The 20,333-nt window shown below is 44.6% G+C and overlaps 5 protein-coding genes across 5 annotated transcripts; 1 reads left to right on the plus strand and 4 right to left on the minus strand.

The window, feature by feature from the left end:
- Positions 1–220: 220 nt before the first annotated feature.
- T069G_04801 (NACHT domain-containing protein) lies at positions 221–3,880 on the plus strand (the record flags this gene model as incomplete). Its single annotated transcript, XM_056172011.1, has 7 exons — positions 221–1,361; positions 1,446–1,840; positions 1,898–2,297; positions 2,634–2,768; positions 2,859–2,924; positions 3,084–3,167; positions 3,222–3,880. 7 exons carry the CDS (start codon positions 221–223, stop codon positions 3,878–3,880), a joined length of 2,880 nt encoding a protein of 959 aa, XP_056028869.1.
- Positions 3,881–4,968: 1,088 nt separating this feature from the next.
- On the minus strand, positions 4,969–6,186 carry T069G_04802 (EGF-like domain-containing protein; the record flags this gene model as incomplete). Its single annotated transcript, XM_056172012.1, has 1 exon — positions 4,969–6,186. One exon carries the CDS (start codon positions 6,184–6,186, stop codon positions 4,969–4,971), a length of 1,218 nt encoding a protein of 405 aa, XP_056028870.1.
- A 1,278-nt stretch (positions 6,187–7,464) lies between these two features.
- On the minus strand, positions 7,465–8,190 carry T069G_04803 (uncharacterized protein; the record flags this gene model as incomplete). The annotated part of the gene is made up of 1 exon (XM_056172013.1): positions 7,465–8,190. One exon carries the CDS (start codon positions 8,188–8,190, stop codon positions 7,465–7,467), a length of 726 nt encoding a protein of 241 aa, XP_056028871.1.
- A 1,109-nt stretch (positions 8,191–9,299) lies between these two features.
- T069G_04804 (uncharacterized protein) lies at positions 9,300–14,784 on the minus strand (the record flags this gene model as incomplete). The annotated part of the gene is made up of 8 exons (XM_056172014.1): positions 9,300–9,467; positions 9,522–9,830; positions 9,894–10,827; positions 10,885–11,502; positions 11,563–11,910; positions 11,979–13,642; positions 13,693–14,554; positions 14,612–14,784. 8 exons carry the CDS (start codon positions 14,782–14,784, stop codon positions 9,300–9,302), a joined length of 5,076 nt encoding a protein of 1,691 aa, XP_056028872.1.
- Positions 14,785–16,036: 1,252 nt separating this feature from the next.
- On the minus strand, positions 16,037–17,337 carry T069G_04805 (uncharacterized protein; the record flags this gene model as incomplete). The annotated part of the gene is made up of 12 exons (XM_056172015.1): positions 16,037–16,111; positions 16,169–16,186; positions 16,235–16,255; positions 16,317–16,337; positions 16,388–16,408; positions 16,538–16,558; positions 16,618–16,659; positions 16,721–16,741; positions 17,029–17,043; positions 17,115–17,150; positions 17,240–17,254; positions 17,332–17,337. 12 exons carry the CDS (start codon positions 17,335–17,337, stop codon positions 16,037–16,039), a joined length of 312 nt encoding a protein of 103 aa, XP_056028873.1.
- Between the last annotated feature and the right edge of the window lie 2,996 nt (positions 17,338–20,333).

Here is a 20,333-nt window from a genome sequence, read left to right on the forward strand (position 1 = left end):
CGTCATTGCTTGTTATAAATCTTATTCGTTACCGTGAGGTTTGATAATGCAGAGCAATTGAATGGCCTAAAAGCTCTGAAGTGTGATTGGTTACATATTCCGTGTCAGAGTGAGGGGTTGGGCAATATAGTGTGTCCATCACCCGGCTTGCAACCAAGGTTGCGTGCCCAGCAAGTTCAGCAGCCTGGAATTGCAATCATTGTTTCACAGTCGTTCAACAATGAATTCAATAGAGCCAAGCTCTCGCAATATTGCCAACAACAGCTTTGGAGACAACGTCACCATTTATCAAGGCAATATACAAAATCCGGTAGCGGACCAAACAGACCAGTGCCTGAAAGATCTGAGGCTGACCGATCCCCGCGACGACAAAAGACGTATCCAGCAGACAAAAGGTGGACTTCTAAAAGAGTCATCTAATTGGGTTTTCCAGAATAATACATTCAACCGGTGGCGCTATGATGATAAAAATACATTACTTTGGATCAAAGGCGACCCTGGGAAGGGCAAGACGATGCTTCTAAGTGCCATTATCGACGAGCTGACGCCAAGCACGAAACTGGCGAAGCCAATAGATAGGGCGAATAAGAAATTTCTGTCCTATTTCTTCTGCCAGGGCACCGATTCGCGCATCAACAACGCGACTGTTGTGTTGCGTGGCCTTATTTACCTCATCATCATCCAAGAGCCCTCGTTGATATCGTACGTTCTGGAGAGGTACAACCATGCAGGTAAAGACCTCTTTCTTGATGCAAATGCCTGGGTAGCCTTGTCGGAAATACTTCAAAATATTCTACGAGACCAAAAAGTGAGAGATATTGTGTTTGTCGTCGACGCATTAGACGAATGCGAGACGGACTCAGATAAGCTGTTGGATTTAATTACCCGCTATACATCGTTGCCTCACGTTAGATGGCTTGTATCCAGTCGAAACATACTTAATATCCAACAAAAGCTTCAGCCGTATGTGTCTCAAGGAATCCTGAGCCTCGAGTTGAAAAGAAACGCAGAAACGGTGTCTAATGCTGTGGAAATATATATCGAGCACAGAATTTCATGTCTGCATTCGATAAAGCATAATCAGGGCCAAAGAGATGAGCTCAGAGATATTTTGAGGCAAAAAGCCAACGGAACATTCTTATGGGTGTCTCTCGTGGTGAAAGAGCTTGAAGATGTTCAAAGCTGGGAGGTGATGGAGGTAGTTAAGGAGATGCCGACAGACCTGACAGCAGTCTATAGGCGAATGGCCAGTCAGATTCGGCAGCAACGACGAGGAAACGCAAAATTCTGCTGGAAGATAATCTCGACAATATTTACGGCATATTATCCCCTCAGCTTAGGCGAACTAGGAGTCCTCTCTGGTCTACCAAAGGATATTTCAGCACACCTCGAATCCATTGCAAAGCTTGTTACTTTATGTGGATCATTCCTCACGATTCGCCAAGGGATCGTATATTTCATTCATCAGTCGGCAAAAGACTTTTTATCAACAGAGATGTTCCAGTCTGATGCAGCCCGAAGACATGCGGACATCTATGATCAGTCAACCGCAGCCATCTCGACACTACCACAAAATATATATAGCGTCCCAGATTTTGGATTTAGATCGGAATACGCACCGATACCTGAACCGAACCCATTGGCTTCGATGAGATACTCTTGTTTCTACTGGGCGGACCATTTTTGCGACGCATATGGTACAAACCCTGAAAGTGGACTAGCACTCAGAGAAAAGTTGTGGCTATTCTTGAAAGATCACGTACTCCGCTGGTTAGAGAGTATAGCTCTACTGGGTGGACTTGCAGATGGCGTACGTTCCATACAAAAGATGTTGCGAGAGGTATGTGCAGAAAGAGTTTTATCTAGGTAGGTATAGACACTAAATGTTACCTATCAGTTACAGTTTGACACAGAATCTCAGCTCTCGAAGTTCCTACGCAGCACAGAAAGGTTTATAATTAATAACGGTCCGCTTGTTACTCGCGCCCCCTTGCAGGTATATGGCTCGGCACTGGTGTTCAGTCAGGCATCAAGTGACATGAAAAAACAGCAATGGAGAGAACGTCTGCCTCTTATTGAGGATATAAAAGGAGTTATCGAAACCAATACTGCTCACTTACAAACGCTTGAGGGCCATGCTTCTTCAGTTACAGCCGTCTGTTTTTCTCGGGATGGCAAGGCGATAGCGTCATGCTGTAGAGAGACAGTACGAGTATGGGATGCAGCAACCGGTGCGATCCAACAGACCCTTACAGCTCTTGACCATGATATCCTCGCGGTTTCATTCTCTTCTGATGGCGAGTCACTCGCGTTTGTGTCTAACAGACAGGGCCCCACTGGCAATCGGTCAGCTCTAGTCATTGTGCTACTAGACAAGAAGACCCCGTCGACACAGCTGCACAAAAGCGACATACTATTAAATGGCGCAACGGCGTGTGGGCATTCACAGATGTTGAAAGCAGAGAAGCCACTCTCACGTGCTACGTTCTCGCTAGATGGCGAGATGTTTGCAACAATAGGAACATTTTACGGCCCAATAGAGTTGTGGAATACTGCAACATGTATGCCTTTAAGGGCATCCCAAAAAATGAAAGAAAGTGATGCGCTAATTTACTCTATGGCATTCTCGCCAGATTCCAAGACGATAGCATCAGGTCACACAGGCGCAACAGTGAACCTATGGGATGTGGAAACTGGTGCTCACTTTCGAACGTTCACGACCTCGCGTCCGCGTCTACCGATAAATGCCATTGCTTTCCAACTGGATGGTAAAAAACTACTTTTGGGACGAATGGTACATTGCGAAAATCTACGAGTGTTGGATATGGCAACTGGCAGAGACCAAGAAACTCATATAGATCATGACCACAGGATATGCGCAATTGCATTCTCGCCAGATGGTAGGATAATAGCAGGGGGATCAAGTGATAATACAATACGACTGTGGAATGCAGATCTAGGCATGCAGCTGTGGACGACCCGAGATACGGCAAGACTAAGATCGAGATCAACAAGATTGAAAATCATTGAGAGGATAGTATTGTCGCCAGATGGCAAGACATTAGCATTATCTACTTCGCTAGGTCGGGAAGTAGTAGAGCTATGGGATACGTCAAAAGGGGCTCTCCAGAAGAAGATTTCTGTACCCTCATGGAATTGGGATTTCGGCTACCGAATAGATTCTGAGGACCCGATAGTCGCAATATGTACATTTTCACCAGATGGCGGGACGCTAGCGGTAGGAAGCTGCGAAATATCCCTATGGGATGTAGCAACGGGCCAACGAATCCGTCAAGGGACTGTTTTGGGAACTCGTTGCACAGCGATCGCATTCTCGCCCAATGGAGAGGAATTAGCATCGAGTTTTGATGAACTTGGAATAAATCTACAAAGCTTGGTAACAGGAAAGGTTGAGAGGAGATTCTGGGAGCACAAGGACGAGGTTGTGGCCATCACGTTCTTGCCGGAAGGCAAAAGATTCGCGGCAGTGTACAATTTGGGCCCCATTCGAGTTTGGGATGCAGCGACAGGCGTGTGTTTACAAGAGTTCTCGTTCCACGACGACTTTCCGTGGAGTGCTTTTGCAGACCCTTCGTTGAGGTTTCGATGCACCTCTATCAAGTATTTAGCTGATGGACCATTCCTTTGCCTAAACCATCGATACGTCATAAATCTTCCTCTGGGAAATGCAGAATCTTCGAAACACGATTTATTACTGATTGATGAAGAGTGGATAACCAAAGGTGGAAAACCTCTTCTATGGCTTCCCAGAGAATACAGGTCAAATGCCGTGGCCATACAAGGTAATATGGTGGCAATGGGGCACAAATCAGGTATAACATTCCTGCGTCTTAATTTGTCAGCGCTGAAAGAACTCTAAGCTTATAAAGCAATGCTTTGAATATATGGAAAAGCTCTTATAACGGTGAAGACGTGAGCACTGGGCAGTTATAGAAAGAATAAGGCATCATTTACTACAGGCGAAATACTCAAGTATTACACACAGTCTGCGAGATAATTGTGAACATTATGGTGATCCAATGGATTTTGTGCCCAAGCTCTGTCCGGCTTCATTACCTGATGGCATATCCCAAAGTGTTTTGTCGTGACTGACTCTATGAGGAAGTGAGGCCAATCCCTTTGGCTGTTTTTGTTGGCGGTGTCGGTTAGCTACGCAGTGTAGTCTCACTTACGTACGAGAACATTCATGATTAAGAGGCCTATACTTAATTTCAAGCTTATAAACCCAGCGGTGGATCATATGACCGACTCTGACTCTAGTAAATTATCGTGTTCGTGACCCTCGTGCCAAAGCTTCGATTACCGATATGTTAAAACAGCGTAGAAGTCAAAGTCTGACCGGAACAGGATGAGAAGAAAAGCCTTCTATTTATCAGTATAAGTATCCATCTAGATAGGTAATTAAGAGATATACAGTGCCTCGAATACAGCCCGAGTATCTGCTAATGTCACTACATGTCCTTTCCTCTAACAGTGGCTATTAGCTAATTCCTCAATTGTCTTCTATTGTAACGACGTAGTTTCAAATTACTACACGTGATGCTGAATACAGGTAGGTAGCCACTCCCTAAAAAACCCAAGCTTCTCTTCCAATGATCATATTTACCGTCGGCTTTGGAATATTGAGCTTACGTTTATCCAGAAAGCTTGTAGCTCTGCAAGAAAGATTATCCGGCTTGAGGCTGAAGCTGAACTACAGTGACATCCCATACTGATGGTGTAGGCCTATGGCTTGTGATTTTGACTCACGCGTCTCGATGGGTCTGCCGTCACTCCTTATACAAACATTTCTTCATCAAACACCACATTTCACATAGTCGACTCCAAAACTTCATAATTAGCTAATACATCCGTACGAATCGAATCTTTATTGCTACTCAGATCAATATTGCGTCGTACTGAACTCTATTCATCACAGTGTGATTCGTCCTATCAGCAGCTCATCGTTCAAGATTGGCCCTGAGCCTTCACTCCGGCGTCTCCAAGAGGGACAACGAGACTGTAACTTTGACCGCTATTCTGTTCTTGCACACCGGTTGACAGTAAAAGAGGTGTCATTTGCCCATCATTCGAGAAATACAATTCCGGCCTCTCTCTGCGGTTGAATTGAGTAACATATCCATCATCGTACTGGACATACGTGCTGAATGCAAGTGTTCGGTTGCCGAATGTCCATGGTCCTGTGTAGTTCCTCGCATAAGCATGACGGCCAACTTGAGGTCCCCAGCCAAATCCACCAGCAGGCTCGAGAGAATGCAAAAGCATGTGGAAATTGCCTCGCTTGTCGCGCCAGACAAACGGATCCTCGTTGGCATCATCAAAGATTGGCTGTGACTCAATCTTCTTGTATGGGCCCTCATAGCCAGACTCTGAGAAGGCCACGTTGATCAGCTCGGAACCACCGCAGTTGATTGGGCAACCACGGTAGACCAACAGCATAGCGGCAGTGTGGCCAGGACAATGTCCACCATCAACGGTTGACTCTGCGCGTCCGCAAGAGCTGGAGTACAGAGGGAATGCGGTAGGGTTTGTCAAATCGGCATCCCAGTCACTCGTGTTATCGCCCTGCATGACTTGTCCCTTGAAAGTCCACTTGCGGAGATCTTTGCTGCTCAGGACAGAAACTCCGCTCTCTCCATTGACATCGTTTCCTGGTCCGCAGGTGAAACTCTTCGATTGGCATGTGTCTGTCACGTTTGTAGGGCATCCGATATAGTAGAGAAGCCATTCTTTATCCGCGGGGCTGTAGACGACAGTTGGGTTGTGGGCAAAGGTGCCCACAACTTCAGCGGCAAATTTGTAAGGGCCAGCGGGACCTGTGCGAGATTCAGCCCGAATGATGCGGCTGTAGGGAGCCCAGTAGTCAAGGCCACATCCGTGAGTGAACTCAGATGCGAAGAGATGATACAAATCACTCTCCTTCGGGTCCTGAATAATCTTGGAACACCAGGAGGACGTTCCCTCCGGAGTCAGATTATAGCCACCGTTCCGCTTAGCTGGACGGATGTCGAGCACGCCACAGTCGGTGCCAGTCCACGCGGGATCACACTGACAGACGCCACCTTTGGCACAAACGCCGTTAAGGCTGCAGTCTTCATCGGTTGAGCATGTCTGGTGGGACAAGCCAACGAATAGGCCGACTAGAAGATACAAAAGTCGGGCCATTTTGGACGAGACCCCACGGTGAAAGCGAAACAAGCGAGATAGTCGACGAACAGACTCAGCCTCGTTTGTATAAAAGACGGTGAAAAAGAGGCCAAAATTCGGAATCTCAGGTCTTCATACTATCCAAAGTATTGCTTGGTGACCATGACAGCATAGCAGAAGCCAGGTGTTGAGGAGTCAACGACTGATGCCTGACTTTTATATGTCATCCCCCGGTACTACAGCTACATGAGCTTCATATCTAAAAGATCGCGACGGAGATGAAAATCTGGGGATGCGGGGTGACGCCGACGGGTAAATGCTTAATAGTTATAGGCGACGGGAAGAGCAAAACATCAAAGATAGGTGAAAACCGCGATATCGGAATATGAGGCCGTGTTGAGATCGTCAGGGCTCCATCTCGTCGAGTGGAATCCGACGGGTATATTGCTCACTGCGTAGGTGAAGAGGGGTTCTTATAAGTGCCATTACATACTTGGAGATCATCGTATTTATTCCTCTATTAAGCCGACTTCGATACCGACCATATCTCCGCATTTCAGCGATTTCCCGCGGCTAGCAAAGGCTTCGGCAATTGAGACTCTTCTTGTCCAGCTTCTTTTCTAGAACTAGCACGACGAGATAGCGTAAAATAGGCGTATAAAGCTACAAGTTAGAGCTCGTATAACTTCCGCGGGGACGCTATAGACGCGACATAGGTAAATGATATGATAAGCAGCTGACGATAGCAGACTGTTCTCGGCCACTCGAAGTATTGGCGGAATAATGTCGCCTCGTGGAGTCCATTCTGAAAGATAAGTCTTGAAGATTGTTCTAAATTTTGTCTTTGAAGAAAGGAAAGCTATGAATCTACAGGGAATCGAAGCATTATAAGAGGAATGATGCCTTCATTGTGTAAGCGACGTCTAAGCATCAATACGAACTCGTAGTCACACCAATCGGATTCAACCCAAACTGCCGAACATCAACTAGGCTTGATAAGGATATACATGCGTTCTGGGTCCGTTCCCTTTGGGTATCTCACAGAAATGAGGGATGGTATTTCCTGTCAATTTGGCATTATTGTACTACCATCGCCACTCCTGCTACCAAAGGATTCGCCAGCCCGCATTGTAAGTAGTGACAAGTGGGAGCCACGACGCTTTCCATCTACCTATTAAAAACTACTTCAACAATAAATCCCCTTAATGAGCTTATTCCATCTCTACAGAATGCACCGTCGCAGGTGACATCTTCACAGCTCCTCATTCGAAAGTATGTTTTCTTAACACATATGAGTTACTCGGCCTTCTCGCATTCTAGAACCTCAGCATGAACCCAGATGTTGTACCAGCCCCATTTTTCCCAAGTATCGCATCCATTGCACCCAAAATCGCCTTCAAAACCATGCCCTAAACAAAAATGTGTGGGGTTGATGCCGCCGAATAGATCGTTGATTCTATCTACGAACTCGAGTGCTGAACGACTCCAAGTGTCGGAATAATCACCCCAGTTCGGGCTGGCTTCGACAAATCTTCGATCAATACTGCTGAAAACTTTTCGTTTGTTTGACAAGGCATGACTGTCTTCGGTCCTGGTTCGCTTCAAATTGTAATCGATAAGATATAGCGTTTGGTTACGTGAATAACTTTCGACCATCCAGACTATGATGCGTACGAAAAGACCTCGAGGACTCATCTCTTCAAATAGAACATTCGGGTTCCTAATCTCGTCAAGACCATCGCACCAACTAGGATCGTATTCGAGCGCCAAATTAGGAAAGCCGCGCATCCCGATCGCATAATCGACCATGCAGAAGTCTTCTATAAAGTACGGATTCTCCCTATAATAGCCGACAGTGCCTGCGTTAACGGGCTGTAGGCAGACGAGATCTTGGTTTGGATGAATAGCGAAGCACCAGCTCCCGCTACTGTGTGGATAAATGAATGGCACACAGGCGTCCACAGGTAGGTTGTCATCCATTGAGCTTCGGCCTTGACGAAACTTTGCTGTCCAGTGGTTCATTTTATAATGCTTCTCGATAACTTCCCTAGACTCACGGCATGCATTCCACATGCCATAGTCCCATAGATACGCAGACGGGTTATTGTTGGTCCACGAATGGCTGTCGCCAAATTTTGGTGCAGCGAGGCAATATGTAGTACCGTGATTAATTTCGCAATCAGAACCTAGATGACATTGCACTCTGAGCTTTTTTAACGCGTCGCTGTCTTCTTTATAGTTGGTCACCGAGAAGAAATGAGCCCTAGGGCGGGACGGGCTGAGTGGTTGTAAGGCGTGTTTCCAAATTTTGAGCCTTAGCTCAGTTGGTAGATTCGGAAATTGGTGGAATTCCGATGGCATTTTGCATGTATCGTCAAGGTATTATCCTACAGGCGCCATGATGTTCTTGAAAATTGCTTCTCTGGCAACTCAGCTGGATTATGGACTGTATGTATGCCTTCCTCGAGGAACGTTGCAATGACTGTGTTGTTGCTTAATAATGGTGAGGGGAGGAGAATTTTGTTAGAGGGAGAGTTGAGATGGAAAAGAATTGTCGAATGGAGGGGGGGCTTCGTGTCGCTTATATAGGTGTCCCGGTGGGTAGATGTAAATAAACAAACATCTACTGGAAGATTAAATTTCTCAACATCTCAACACTCAGGAAGAAATGGTGGAATCTTGTTACTCGAGGCTTGCAGAGGCTTCTATTTGGACGCCTCCGAAGTACCTGTGAGTCATTTGGTGCACGAAGTTAGGTATAGCCACAAAGGCTTATAGTAAAGTTATAATAATTATAGATATCTGTGGATAACTGCCAATGATATGAAACTTCATCACGCCTCCCCGAGAACTTCAGTCAGTAAGGTTTACGGTAAATAGGTATCCCTTATTTACATAGAAGGCGAAAGCCTTTCTCATTGATAAACTTCGATGACTCACAAACGCAACAAATATAGTAGTATGCCATAGGTATGATAGCTGACCTTGACAGAAGATATGGGTGGCTATCAACACTGATGTAATGTTCACGATCAGCTTAGATACGTGGGCCATAAAGTCAATCTTTTCTGATCTTTTTATATACTTAAATGATCCTAATATAATGAAGCAACCAAACTCTACACCACAGTCTAAGCGCCAGGCACAACAGACCACGTTTCGGCTGTAAACAAAAGCTCTTCTTTGGCCTCCAACTCCGCTGGGTCCACATAGAGACGCAGCCCGATATTAGCATTCCCGACATTAAAGACTCTCATGATAATGTATACGGAATCTTCTTTTCCACGGTTATCGTGTAACTGAAATCGTTTGTTAGCAGTGAACCAAAAATACATCAATCAGGGAGTCCGTACCATTTTGTACTGGTTCTTGCTTACAAAGAAGCGAGTCTCGCAAGAGGAAACCGTCGTTTTTACCTCAAAGTTGTATGTTGGCCTTCTATGCTCCCATGTACTGGCATTAAAATAACAGTTGTCTATGAGTAACTTTGTGAAAGTTCCCATTTTGTCGTGATAGACAAGATCTGACGTCTCGCGGCCATGCCAAGGTAGCATAGATGCATATTCCGGATGCTTCTTCGCATACGATCGAATCTTGCTCTTCCAATTATCTATGCCAAAATCTGGTAGCGAGGGATTACACGCTTTTAGAAGTTCAAACACCTAAGCTTTTAGTCAGTATCAAGGGAATTCTAACCCATTCTCTTTTGTCCCTTGGAAACTCACATATAGCTCTCCTGCAGCTCCAATCATCTTGTCTCTCTCCAATTGGGGAAAGGTACTGTCAATTTTTTCATACCACGGAATTCCAAAAACACTGGAAAGTAAGGGTAAAGATTCTCGAAGAGTATCCAGGTCGAAAATACCCTTTGTCGGAAACGGCGCTCTTCGTGCAGCAGAGACGACATGCCTTAACAGCCCAAAATATACGAGATCAACCGATAAAGATTCCCTCTGTATAGAGGTAGACACTTCAACATTTTCTGCAGAAGCATTCGATGACGTTTCCTGTATAAAAAGCCTATTGGCACTCGGCGAAGATGCAAACCGGCTAATGGAAACAGTTGTATCTTGATGAGCAACAGTAGGTCGTATCGCATCGTGATCGAAGATCGTCCTTGGAGAGGAGATATCCGTTGATGGAGTCGACATATCTGATACAATTTCTGTCGAACCACGCAGCTCGGAGGCATCTCCTGTCACCGAGCTAATCAAGATCGAGTCTTCACCAGAAAGCTCCTCACCCTCTATTGTGATTTCAATTATACCTTCCTCAAAAAGAATGTGGTTATAGGCATAAGAATCTTCTTTCAAGATATCCTTTACTAGTGAATAGCTTCGTTCGTAGGTAGAGCTGGGATCATCCGCAGAGCGATTCGTTGTCAGCCATTTAAATAATCGCGCAGGCAAATCTCGAGCGAGACAAAGCGCTCGAGACTTTTGCTCCAGAGGAACGAAGATATCAAGGCCTTTACTAGACTCTTCCAGATGAAATTTACCGCGTCTTATCTCATGAGAATAGGACTGGCCACCTTGTTGTACGAGTTGTATGCAAGATATTTTATCTGTCTCAAAAACCTTGGCTTCTTTTAGCAGATAATACAATTTGTGTATCTCCTCACTAGTACGCCATCTTGGGAAACTAAAATGTTTGGCAATCCTGAACAGACAAAGATTATCAGCTGCATATATCAAGAAGGGGGCCTATATGGCTTACCGGCATAAAGCAAGGGCTCTTGATTCGATGCTATGACTCAGCGCGTGATTCAGAACACGGTCATCGTCTTCCACTTTGGACGTTTCCGTGACTAGGTATGAAAGATATCTTTCCTCTAGAGCTAACCATCTTATAACAGGGCCTAGAGAATGGACTTCGTCAAATGCGAAGCCCAACATTTTGATCTTTTGTTGAAAGCTCTCTTCTAGAGGACGTCTGTCCGCTATCGCGAACTCTGCATTGCCGTCACAAAATCGGACGTCTTGCTGAGCGCCAGGATATCGGACAGGAAAAATAGTGAGTTTTCTCATTCCATCTGGATTGATGTTTTTATAGCTGTCGATAGTATGTAGGTGGTCCTTGAAGGCGAATAACTGTTCCTTTACCAATTCGACCGTAGGTGTCGACTCTCCTAGCCTTGAGAGCTCGCGGTAAATCACCCCAATATTGAGCGTCTCCACACCCAGGATGTCGACGAAAAACGTCTTCAATTCATTGTAGTCGCTCTCCAGGGCCTTCTTGCTGCGAATAGTTGACTTAGACCAGAGACATTGAGAAATTTTGCTCCAGCAATTGTCAGACTTTGTATATATCAGAGCTTTATCTGCGAATTTGCTTCTGTGGATAGGTATTAGCTCTACTTTTAATTGAGTGGACAGATTTTCGCCTCAAACTCACTTCATTAATTCCTTAGAATCATTCAGCTTCTTCTTACGCAACATGCCCCAGAGCGAAGTATATAGGTCCTTGATTCTGTCAAAATCATTGGAACCGCAACTTCTTAAATCGTCTAGCTGATTGCAAATGATTTCTTCGTCGCAGTGGCCTATATCGAGTACATCGGTCATAAAGGATGCAATCGATGACAAATTACTAATTGACATAGCTTGATATCGAGCCCGGAGCGGTGCTTTGTTGGTTAAACTTTCGGGGCCTTCCCACACACAATCTTTCGGGAACATGTGTGATGAAGCACTGTATTTGGTCTTTGGAACATATATTAATGGATTCCTCTGAAAGAACTTTCTATTTTGAAATAGCAGTAAGTATGCGTGATGCAGAAGCTAATGACTGGAACAAATATTGTAACATACCGGATATATTCCTTTTGCTTCTTTTTCTCAGCCTCATCACTCTCAACATATCTGTTATGGATGTGCTTGTAAAGGTCGATTATACGAAAAGCATCATCTATATCCCCTCCCTTGTGGTGAGACATAATATAGAACAGGATCCAGAGGTAGAACCGAATATTGTCCTCAACGCCAACCGAAAGGCATGAAACAAGAAAGCCCCAATCTTGCACATATGTCTCGCGTGTGATTTCTTTATCGAGCTTGATGAACGGAAAGATTTCAGAGCCCCTTGAAAATCTTTCCCACTGGCGTTGCAGGTTTGGTAACGGAAGATAAATAAACTTAATATGCGTCGATTTGCCGCCATAGCAGGGAACGACGACTCGTTTAAGCTGTCGAATCAAGCCAGGAGTGGATTCTATCGTTTTGCGCTCCTGCTTCCAGCTATAACGCAAATATCCAAGGAATTTATCGGCATGATTGGCTGCAATGTATAGGCATTCCTTTGAGAGTTCGTTCGTGTTATGTTGAGATATAATTCGTATATGGCGCCTCACCCCAGCATAGCTGCAAAGCCAGTCCTTCCACGAGCTGATCAAGTTCTCATCTTCCTTCTCAAATATGCTACCCATACAAGAGTGGTGGAGGAACTTAAAATATATACCATCTGTTCGTTTGACTTTTCCAAGGAGCTCTGAAGGACCAAAAATGTTGCCGCTGTCAGGCATGTATACATCTATAACATACGCCGACTGTTTTTGACCTTCACTGTCCACTATCAAAATGTTTTCTTTGTTTTCCCACAGGCCTCTGAGTTTGTCTGTTAAGAACATAAATTGGAGTTGTTTCAACGATGATGACGATGCTGTAACCCTGAACCCACTCGCCAGAATAACAAGACGCAAGTAGGAAATTTCGACCTCTCGCACGCCCAGTTGGTGGAAAAGGTGTCGACGATGTACATTGTGAGCAGCTTTTGAATCGATGATTTTGAGGTCGACTTCTGGTGGAATCTCTAGTCCAGTCTTGGTTTTAGGGAAATATACTGCTTCATCATCAGGTGCAATCCATGTCCCATCTTGAAGTGGCAGCAATGGAAAACTGCACAATGAGTTCTTGTACCACGTCTCGTGCAACATGCTGCTTAAGTACTTTGAAGCTCGCGTATGCCAGTCATCATCCGCATCTTTGGATCTCAATTTCGATTCCGCTGAATAGCTGTATAATGATAAAGCAGACAGAACGTAAGACATAGGGTATTCTGTTAAGCCGTAAGAACGTAGTGTTTTAATGTCCAACTCGCTGTACTGTTTTGAGATGTAAGCTCCTCTATATATATCCTCAAATAATGGATTTCCATGGCAATCAAGTTGAGAGCTTAATGGGAAATGGAGAGAAGTAATTAAGCGCAAAGAATCTTCGCATATTGGTCGCAGTACTGGGGTTTCTTTCAGTCTTTCTTCTAGTAATGTAACTAGTTGAGACCAAAATGCATCGTAATGTTGATCCTTGCGTGGTAAAAATCTCATCCAAGTATATTGAAGTTTTGGATGATGGCAAAATTTCATGATAGCTTGGATGAATGCTTCAACTATGCCCTTTCGAAGGCCTAGATTTCTGCGAGATGTCATAACAATGTCTTGCCGATTCGCCTGAGTGACAAAGTCGCTATTGATTAAAAACTTGACAATTTTGTTAGCATGGAATAAGTTGAGAGGATAGAATGGCATACGGTAAATCCTGCTTGCTTCATAGGCAAATATGCAAAAATATGTTCGTATTCCAGAATTGGGATTGATTCCTCGGTTAATGGGAAACCTAGGAAGATCTCTGCCGAAGCATATGCTTTGGTTGCCTCTTCGTCTTCTGAATAGATACGATTGTCGTGTTTGTCGAGGTTTTCAACGTTGTGCTTGAAAATATAGTAATCTTTAGACCCGGTTTCGATGGAGTCAGCTGCATTCGTTACTTTAGTGACCCGGATGACATTTGCACTGATACGCAGCTTCGAAAAAATATATGATTTTTCCATTTTCCCCCCGTTATCAAAGATGGATATGCGGATTTCTTCCAGATTCCGCATGAAGAGTAGTATGTTCTCGTTTAAACTGTTGAATTGATCTAGGATAATATCGTAGTCACTGGGTAGAATAGGGCTGCGGCCATCACCAAGAAGTAGTTTCATTCGCGTTGTTGGATGCGGCGGGCCCTCACCTGGCTCACACCAAATTGGACGAATCATTCCCAATCCATTGTCCCCATTTCTGTGCTCGAAGGCGAAACTGAAGTGACCGGATTGGATATAAACTTTCCACGCCATCTTGAAGACAGATTTGAAGCCAATGCCCTTTTGGCCGATATATCCATTCTGAACACCCGTTTTTGAACTTTGTCCAATATCGCAGATGGCTTTGAGGTTCTTGGATTCGAAGCCATCTTCGTTGCACTCGGTAATGATGTGATCAGGATGAACTTCGAAGGAGACATACCGGGTCAAGTTTGCTTCACGTGCTTTATGGAAAGAGTTATCTTCGGCATTCTGCAGCAGCTCAAATACAAATCGTGCATCACTAGTGTATATATTTGTCGCCAGACTGGGAGAAAGAGTAAGTACATAAAAACATGTCCTAGTTGGTTCAAATGTGACGGACGTAGAAATTGTAACTCCGGCGATGCCCTGCAAGCCACCCACTGCATTTTGTAGTCTTTCGCGAACGTCAGACGGTACTAACTTCCAGTCGTCTTCATCAACGTAGCCATGGTTCTGAGCGATGGATTGAACGAGTTTGCGAGCCTCGTCTCGACTCGTTACTGGTGCGGACATTTTTTGGGTTAGATTACTATTTGGTACGAGCGTATTTGACATCAACCCAAATATAGCATTGGATGTAAGAAATGGGTGTGAAAAAAGAAAGCGAAAGCTTTCGGGTCAGAAAGGCAGCCAAAAAAGAAAAGAGAAAGAAAAAAAGAAATGGCAGGGCATGCGCACTTAATGGGTTAGGATTGCAGAGAAAGGGATTTCAAGTGCTACATGCTAGTGATGTAAGCATGTTAAATACAGCAGTTGGGAAGCAATTGTTGCACGTAGAAAGACTACAGTGCCTCTATTTAGAAATTGCAGAACCAACATGCATACAACGGCCTGCTCGGAAATTGGCACTAAGCCGTGTCGGAATATCTATCAACGAAAATGTCACGGCCTGTGAAAAGAACATTAGCCGCCAGCGGTACCCTTGGATCATCGTTATGAAACGCAATAGATCTGCAGGACCGCGGGCAGTACACCTCAATCAGTCATGGTCTCGTTTGTACGGCTGAACGGAACATCTCCGTTGGAGAGCCGAGATTCCACTTTGGTGGTTACGACGTTTACTTATACGACCTGTTGCACTGTACTCGTACTATCTTGTATGCGCGCGCACTTTTATTAGCGCTATAGTGCCGAAAATCTCGCGATGCTGGGGCCGTGTTAACTACATACTAATGTACTCGTCCTTTACATCTACGTTACCAACGAGGCTCGTTGTAACTTATTGCGGGCATGTTATTAGCCGTGCCACATATCATCAATTGAAGTCGTTGTGCATCAATGGTGTAATTTTGTCTCGCTTCCACAAGTCCCTCGAGCCTGTACAGTACTAGAGGCAGCCTTACACTCTAACACAGATTTTACAAAATACGCCAAACAACAATACAACATGTAAATTGCGTCATTTAATAAGAAATGCAAGTACTAGCTGTGAATACACCAAGCCCACTAAAGACGATCCGGATATATGCTCCATGGCACATTGAGAGTAACGTAATTAACCACGGCATTTGTTAGCCAGCACCCCAAGTTGGCTATCCAGCACTCTAGCGACTGTAGGTGGTTTGTTAAAGGCCCCGGCATCTACTACAGCTACTTTCTTCTACTATCGCTGCTTTCTTCTACTATCCTTTACTTGCTTCTACTATCCTTTACTTGCTTCTACTATCCGTTACTTTCTTCTACTGTCGCTACTTTCTTCTACTGTCGCTACCTCGTACTTTAGTGTGATGCTCCCCAAACATTTGTATTCATTGCTTAATATGTTCTACCACCAAGATGTGCGGCTTTCCTCCCCCACGTTCTCCTCGGCCTTCTTGGCCACTTCCTCATCTTTCTTTCCCTATTTAGACAAGCCTTGTCAGTATTCTAAGTTGCGCATATTTATGAATATACTCACGCATTGTTCGAACAAGGCCTGAAATCGTCAGTATTTTTCCTTTGCCCACCATGATGAGATGCTTACCTCTACTTTGGCGTCCAAATCCTATGATGTTACCGAGACGCTGAATTAGTAATGACCCATCATGAAAATCGGGCATACTAACGTCGTCGTTGCCGACACGAAGCTATAGATTGTCAATAGTAATTGTACAATAAAAGTCCGATAATCACTTACAGCGAGCTCTTTCTTCCAGTGCTTCATTATATGTCAGATTACCATGACTTAAGACATCGGAATGACAGAAGACGTACCTTGATTCGATCAACAATTTTCTTCGACATTAGTATGATATGATTTCGGCAAAATATACTTGGCTATACTTACTTCCTTCTCCTTTTCTACGTCCTGTAAAAAAAGCCGTTAGATTGTCCGTGGCATAACGAGATTGAGAAGATCAAACCTACCTCGATCTTCTTGACAACGGTCTTCAAGTTGGTTTTCAGATTCTAAAGATAGTGTCAACAGCGTTTGCTCAGTTCAACATCAGTACAAACTGTATAGTCTTACCGCCAGCTTGGTCTTGGCCTCCTGTATTTGCAAACTATTGTTAGAGAAGATACTCTCGCTCTTGTAGATAGTATGATTTACCAAACGAGATCCTTTCTATTACGTTTCAGCGACGTTAACGTAGAGATATTCTCTCTATGTCTGACTTACCTCCGGTTGTTTATTTTTCTACAAGATTATCCCCTTGTAAGTACATGCAATAATCTCTTACGGCAACAAAGTACATACCTTTGCCGGCTGCTGGGCCGGTGCGGGCTGACTCGATTGTTAGTAAGCTGTTGTCAGTGCTTCAAAGAGTCATGTCGTACCTGTTCATTACGGCGCTGAAACAATTGGTTAGCAACATTGTCATTTAGGGAACAGAGGTGGTCGCAGAGATCAATATGAGACTCACTTTCTGACCCCGGGGGCCCTGCTGCTGGTTGGCGTCCTATAATCATATCAGCTCTCACCTCCCTTCAACCGGTAAAAGACAGCGTTGAGCAGATGTCAGAAACTCGGCAATTGTGGTCAACTTACGTTGTTCTTGTTGGCCTAGGAGAATCAATGTCAGCTGGATTCTTGATTGGACGTATCGGATTGGAGGCCACATGGCAGATGTTCATACGTACAGGCATCTTGAGGAGCTAGCATCAAACATCGTTAGCTCATGTTAGATTACTCTGGGATATCCCTTGACGGGGACTTACGAATGGCTGGTATTTCTATGGTCGCAGCAACAGATTAGACGTTCGGTGTAGGTGGATCGGCGTAGTGCACGGAAGACTCCCTGGAAATTTGGCACTGCAAACCAAATTCAGTATTGCATGGCTTCTAAATCTTACCAATTGCTCCATGAGCAGAGATCAAGAGAGGGGTTCAGGATACTTACAAAACAGACGTGGCGTGGGACTTGGAGAAGAAAAAAAGAAAGAAAAGTTATCCAAGGGGGAAAAAAAGCCAACAAAAGATGTGCATGTCGAACTGGAAGGAGCGGCGGTATCAGGTATCGATACCATGTCGATGTCAGGAATCGCGTAAACGTGTATGTAGGTACGTACTCTCTGCACAATTCCTCAGGTGTCTATCTCAGGAAGTCGCGACGAAATAGTATCATTTACATTCACATATATTCTTAGAAAATATAAGATAGAAAGTAAATAATATTTTTCTACTACATCTACTACATCTACTACATCTACTACATCTAGCAATACTAAAAGTACCTGCTAGACGGTTTAGTTATTGTCACGCCGAAAGCGAATTGCAAGTTACAGCCAACACCCTTTGTATTGGGTAATATGAGATGAGGCCTATAGCAAGAAGGAAAGCCCGCTACGTTAATAAAAGAAAAAGACGAAGATTTAGCATCGATGAGATGGAATTCGTGTTCTCCAATTATATACACGGAGCTTTCGAGTCATCGACAAAAACGCCGACCAGCCTCGACAGCGACAAGTCTGACTGGGAGCGTCTCGATATTTCCTGGGGAATTTTCGAGAGACTGGTCAAAATGTCGAAAGCTCATGCGGCGGAGATGAAAGAGCTATCCAACAAATTGACCAGAGTCGAAAGAGAACTGACAACTGTCAAAGAAGTGTCAAGCACTGGCAAGGCTTGCCTTCAGAGACTGCCATTATTCCTTTTCGAAGAAACCAGGTTGCCCAAATCATAGGCTGGATCCGCCAATACGAAAAGCCCAAGGCCAATGTCGAAACATCGAAATACGTTATACCTCGCATCGGAGAAAGGGGAATACGTGGCAATCCTGACATCGCAAATAACAATCAAGTGGTTAGCTGCATTGCACCCGAAACCCCGAGACACCTCCATCAAAAACCCAAATAAGCACAGAGACCGTGCCCTCACGAGAAAAAAAGAGGCAACGCGCCGGCTCACCAAAGAGATCGTACTTGGCGAGATCATCCTCATCAACCCGCGAGAGAAGTCCTGAACCGTGTGCCTCAAGGCCCTCAAGACAGGATTTCCCCCACGCCGTTCGACGAGATGAGTGACGATCCGGCGAGAGTCTCGTTTAATACGAGCAGCGACCATCCTACTTCCACCTGGAGCTGGAGAGGTATACCCATCATGATGCATCATGACCGGCCACCAAGTTCAAAAGTCTATTCGAATGATTGAGGCAGAAGAATTTAAGGTGAAAAAAATGGCCTGATGAAGGATCAGACGAAACCAAGACTCCTCTCATTCCCGATCTGGATCGTATTGACGACGCATGTGCCAAGGCCTTACACCATCTAACCTGCATGCGAGAGGCCCCTAGAAAGAAGTTTCTGTCCAGTCTGCTAGCCTTCAGGAATAGTATTCCGCTCATTTCCCCATATTAGATGTTGAGAAGCTTATAGACTTGTTCAATGGGGCTTTGTTTATATATATTTCCTACTATCTGTCTAGGTACAGCATCTATAAAACCACATGGAGCAATATCTTCATGCCACAAAAGCTCAAATGCCTCAAGTATGCGATGATCACCGCAATACAAGTGCAATTGTATTTTCGCCAGACAGTAAGATGACTCGGTACCTTAAATATGTTGACGTGAACAGTCATAATAGAGCATCATCATTGTCGCCGACGGAGTTCATTTTCGCCCTCCATCTCATTACGAGCCGTGCCCATGCATCGTAGGCCAGAATTCGGGTTTCAATCACATATCTATTGAAGATTATTCACGTATTCGGTCAATAGATGTGTCTCCCCTGTCTCTTGAACGTTTATAAGGATCTAGCAGCACCAGAGTACATGCAACTTGTAATTAACCCTCAAGTAGATGTAACCAAGTATTTAACCTAGCCTTGCCCTCTGCACATGATGGGGCATTAACCACAATTATGCGCGTCATCTTGCATCATGTCCAATGAAAAATAATTAATTGGGTAGTGTGGCCAGTTATTTATCTTCGTGATGCAAGGCACAAGGCTTGAGATGCGCACGTGAGGTATCTGTCGAATCGCAAGTAAGTCTCAACCTCCAAGATCCATCAACGCTACATTGATGCCATTCTTGCATTATAAATTTGGTCTTACAGACCGTACCAATGAAGAGCCAATGTGCTGAACATCATATTAGTTTGAGCCTGTGTGATTCTGCTGGTAAGACAGCGGATGGTTCCCTATTGCAGGCTACCTATCACCACCACTCCTTCAATCTTGCTTTCACAGTATTACGTATTCGCCTTGACTGGGTATCCGATGTGTCTGGACTTCAATCGGTTAAAATATGCTTTATCCCAATGGCGATCTCTTGGCCTCAATGTCTCGCTTTATTACCGAGCAAGGCATCTGACTGGTTGCCACATTTCAATCTTTTCCACCACCTGGGCTCCCTCAACGGCGGACCCGGTCATATGGGGCCGTCTCTCTCTCCCTGGTGATCATCTCCAGCTTATTATGCTCCCACCTTTAGCCGGCGGGAGTCTATCCTTTAGTGCTTTGCTTGCTGGATCAGCGGCTGCATTTATTCGCGAGGGATACCAGCCGCTTCGCATTCTAGCACTATATCAACCGCTATGGAGCAATAAAGACCATCTTTGATATCTGAAAAATATTTTGTTCTCTTCATAAATATGAGTCAAATATGACGCGGCTTACGATTTGTAAGATACGCAGAGATA

The sequence above is a fragment of the Trichoderma breve genome, chromosome 3 (genome assembly GCF_028502605.1).
Source record: "Trichoderma breve strain T069 chromosome 3, whole genome shotgun sequence".
Taxonomy (NCBI): Eukaryota; Fungi; Ascomycota; class Sordariomycetes; order Hypocreales; family Hypocreaceae; genus Trichoderma; species Trichoderma breve.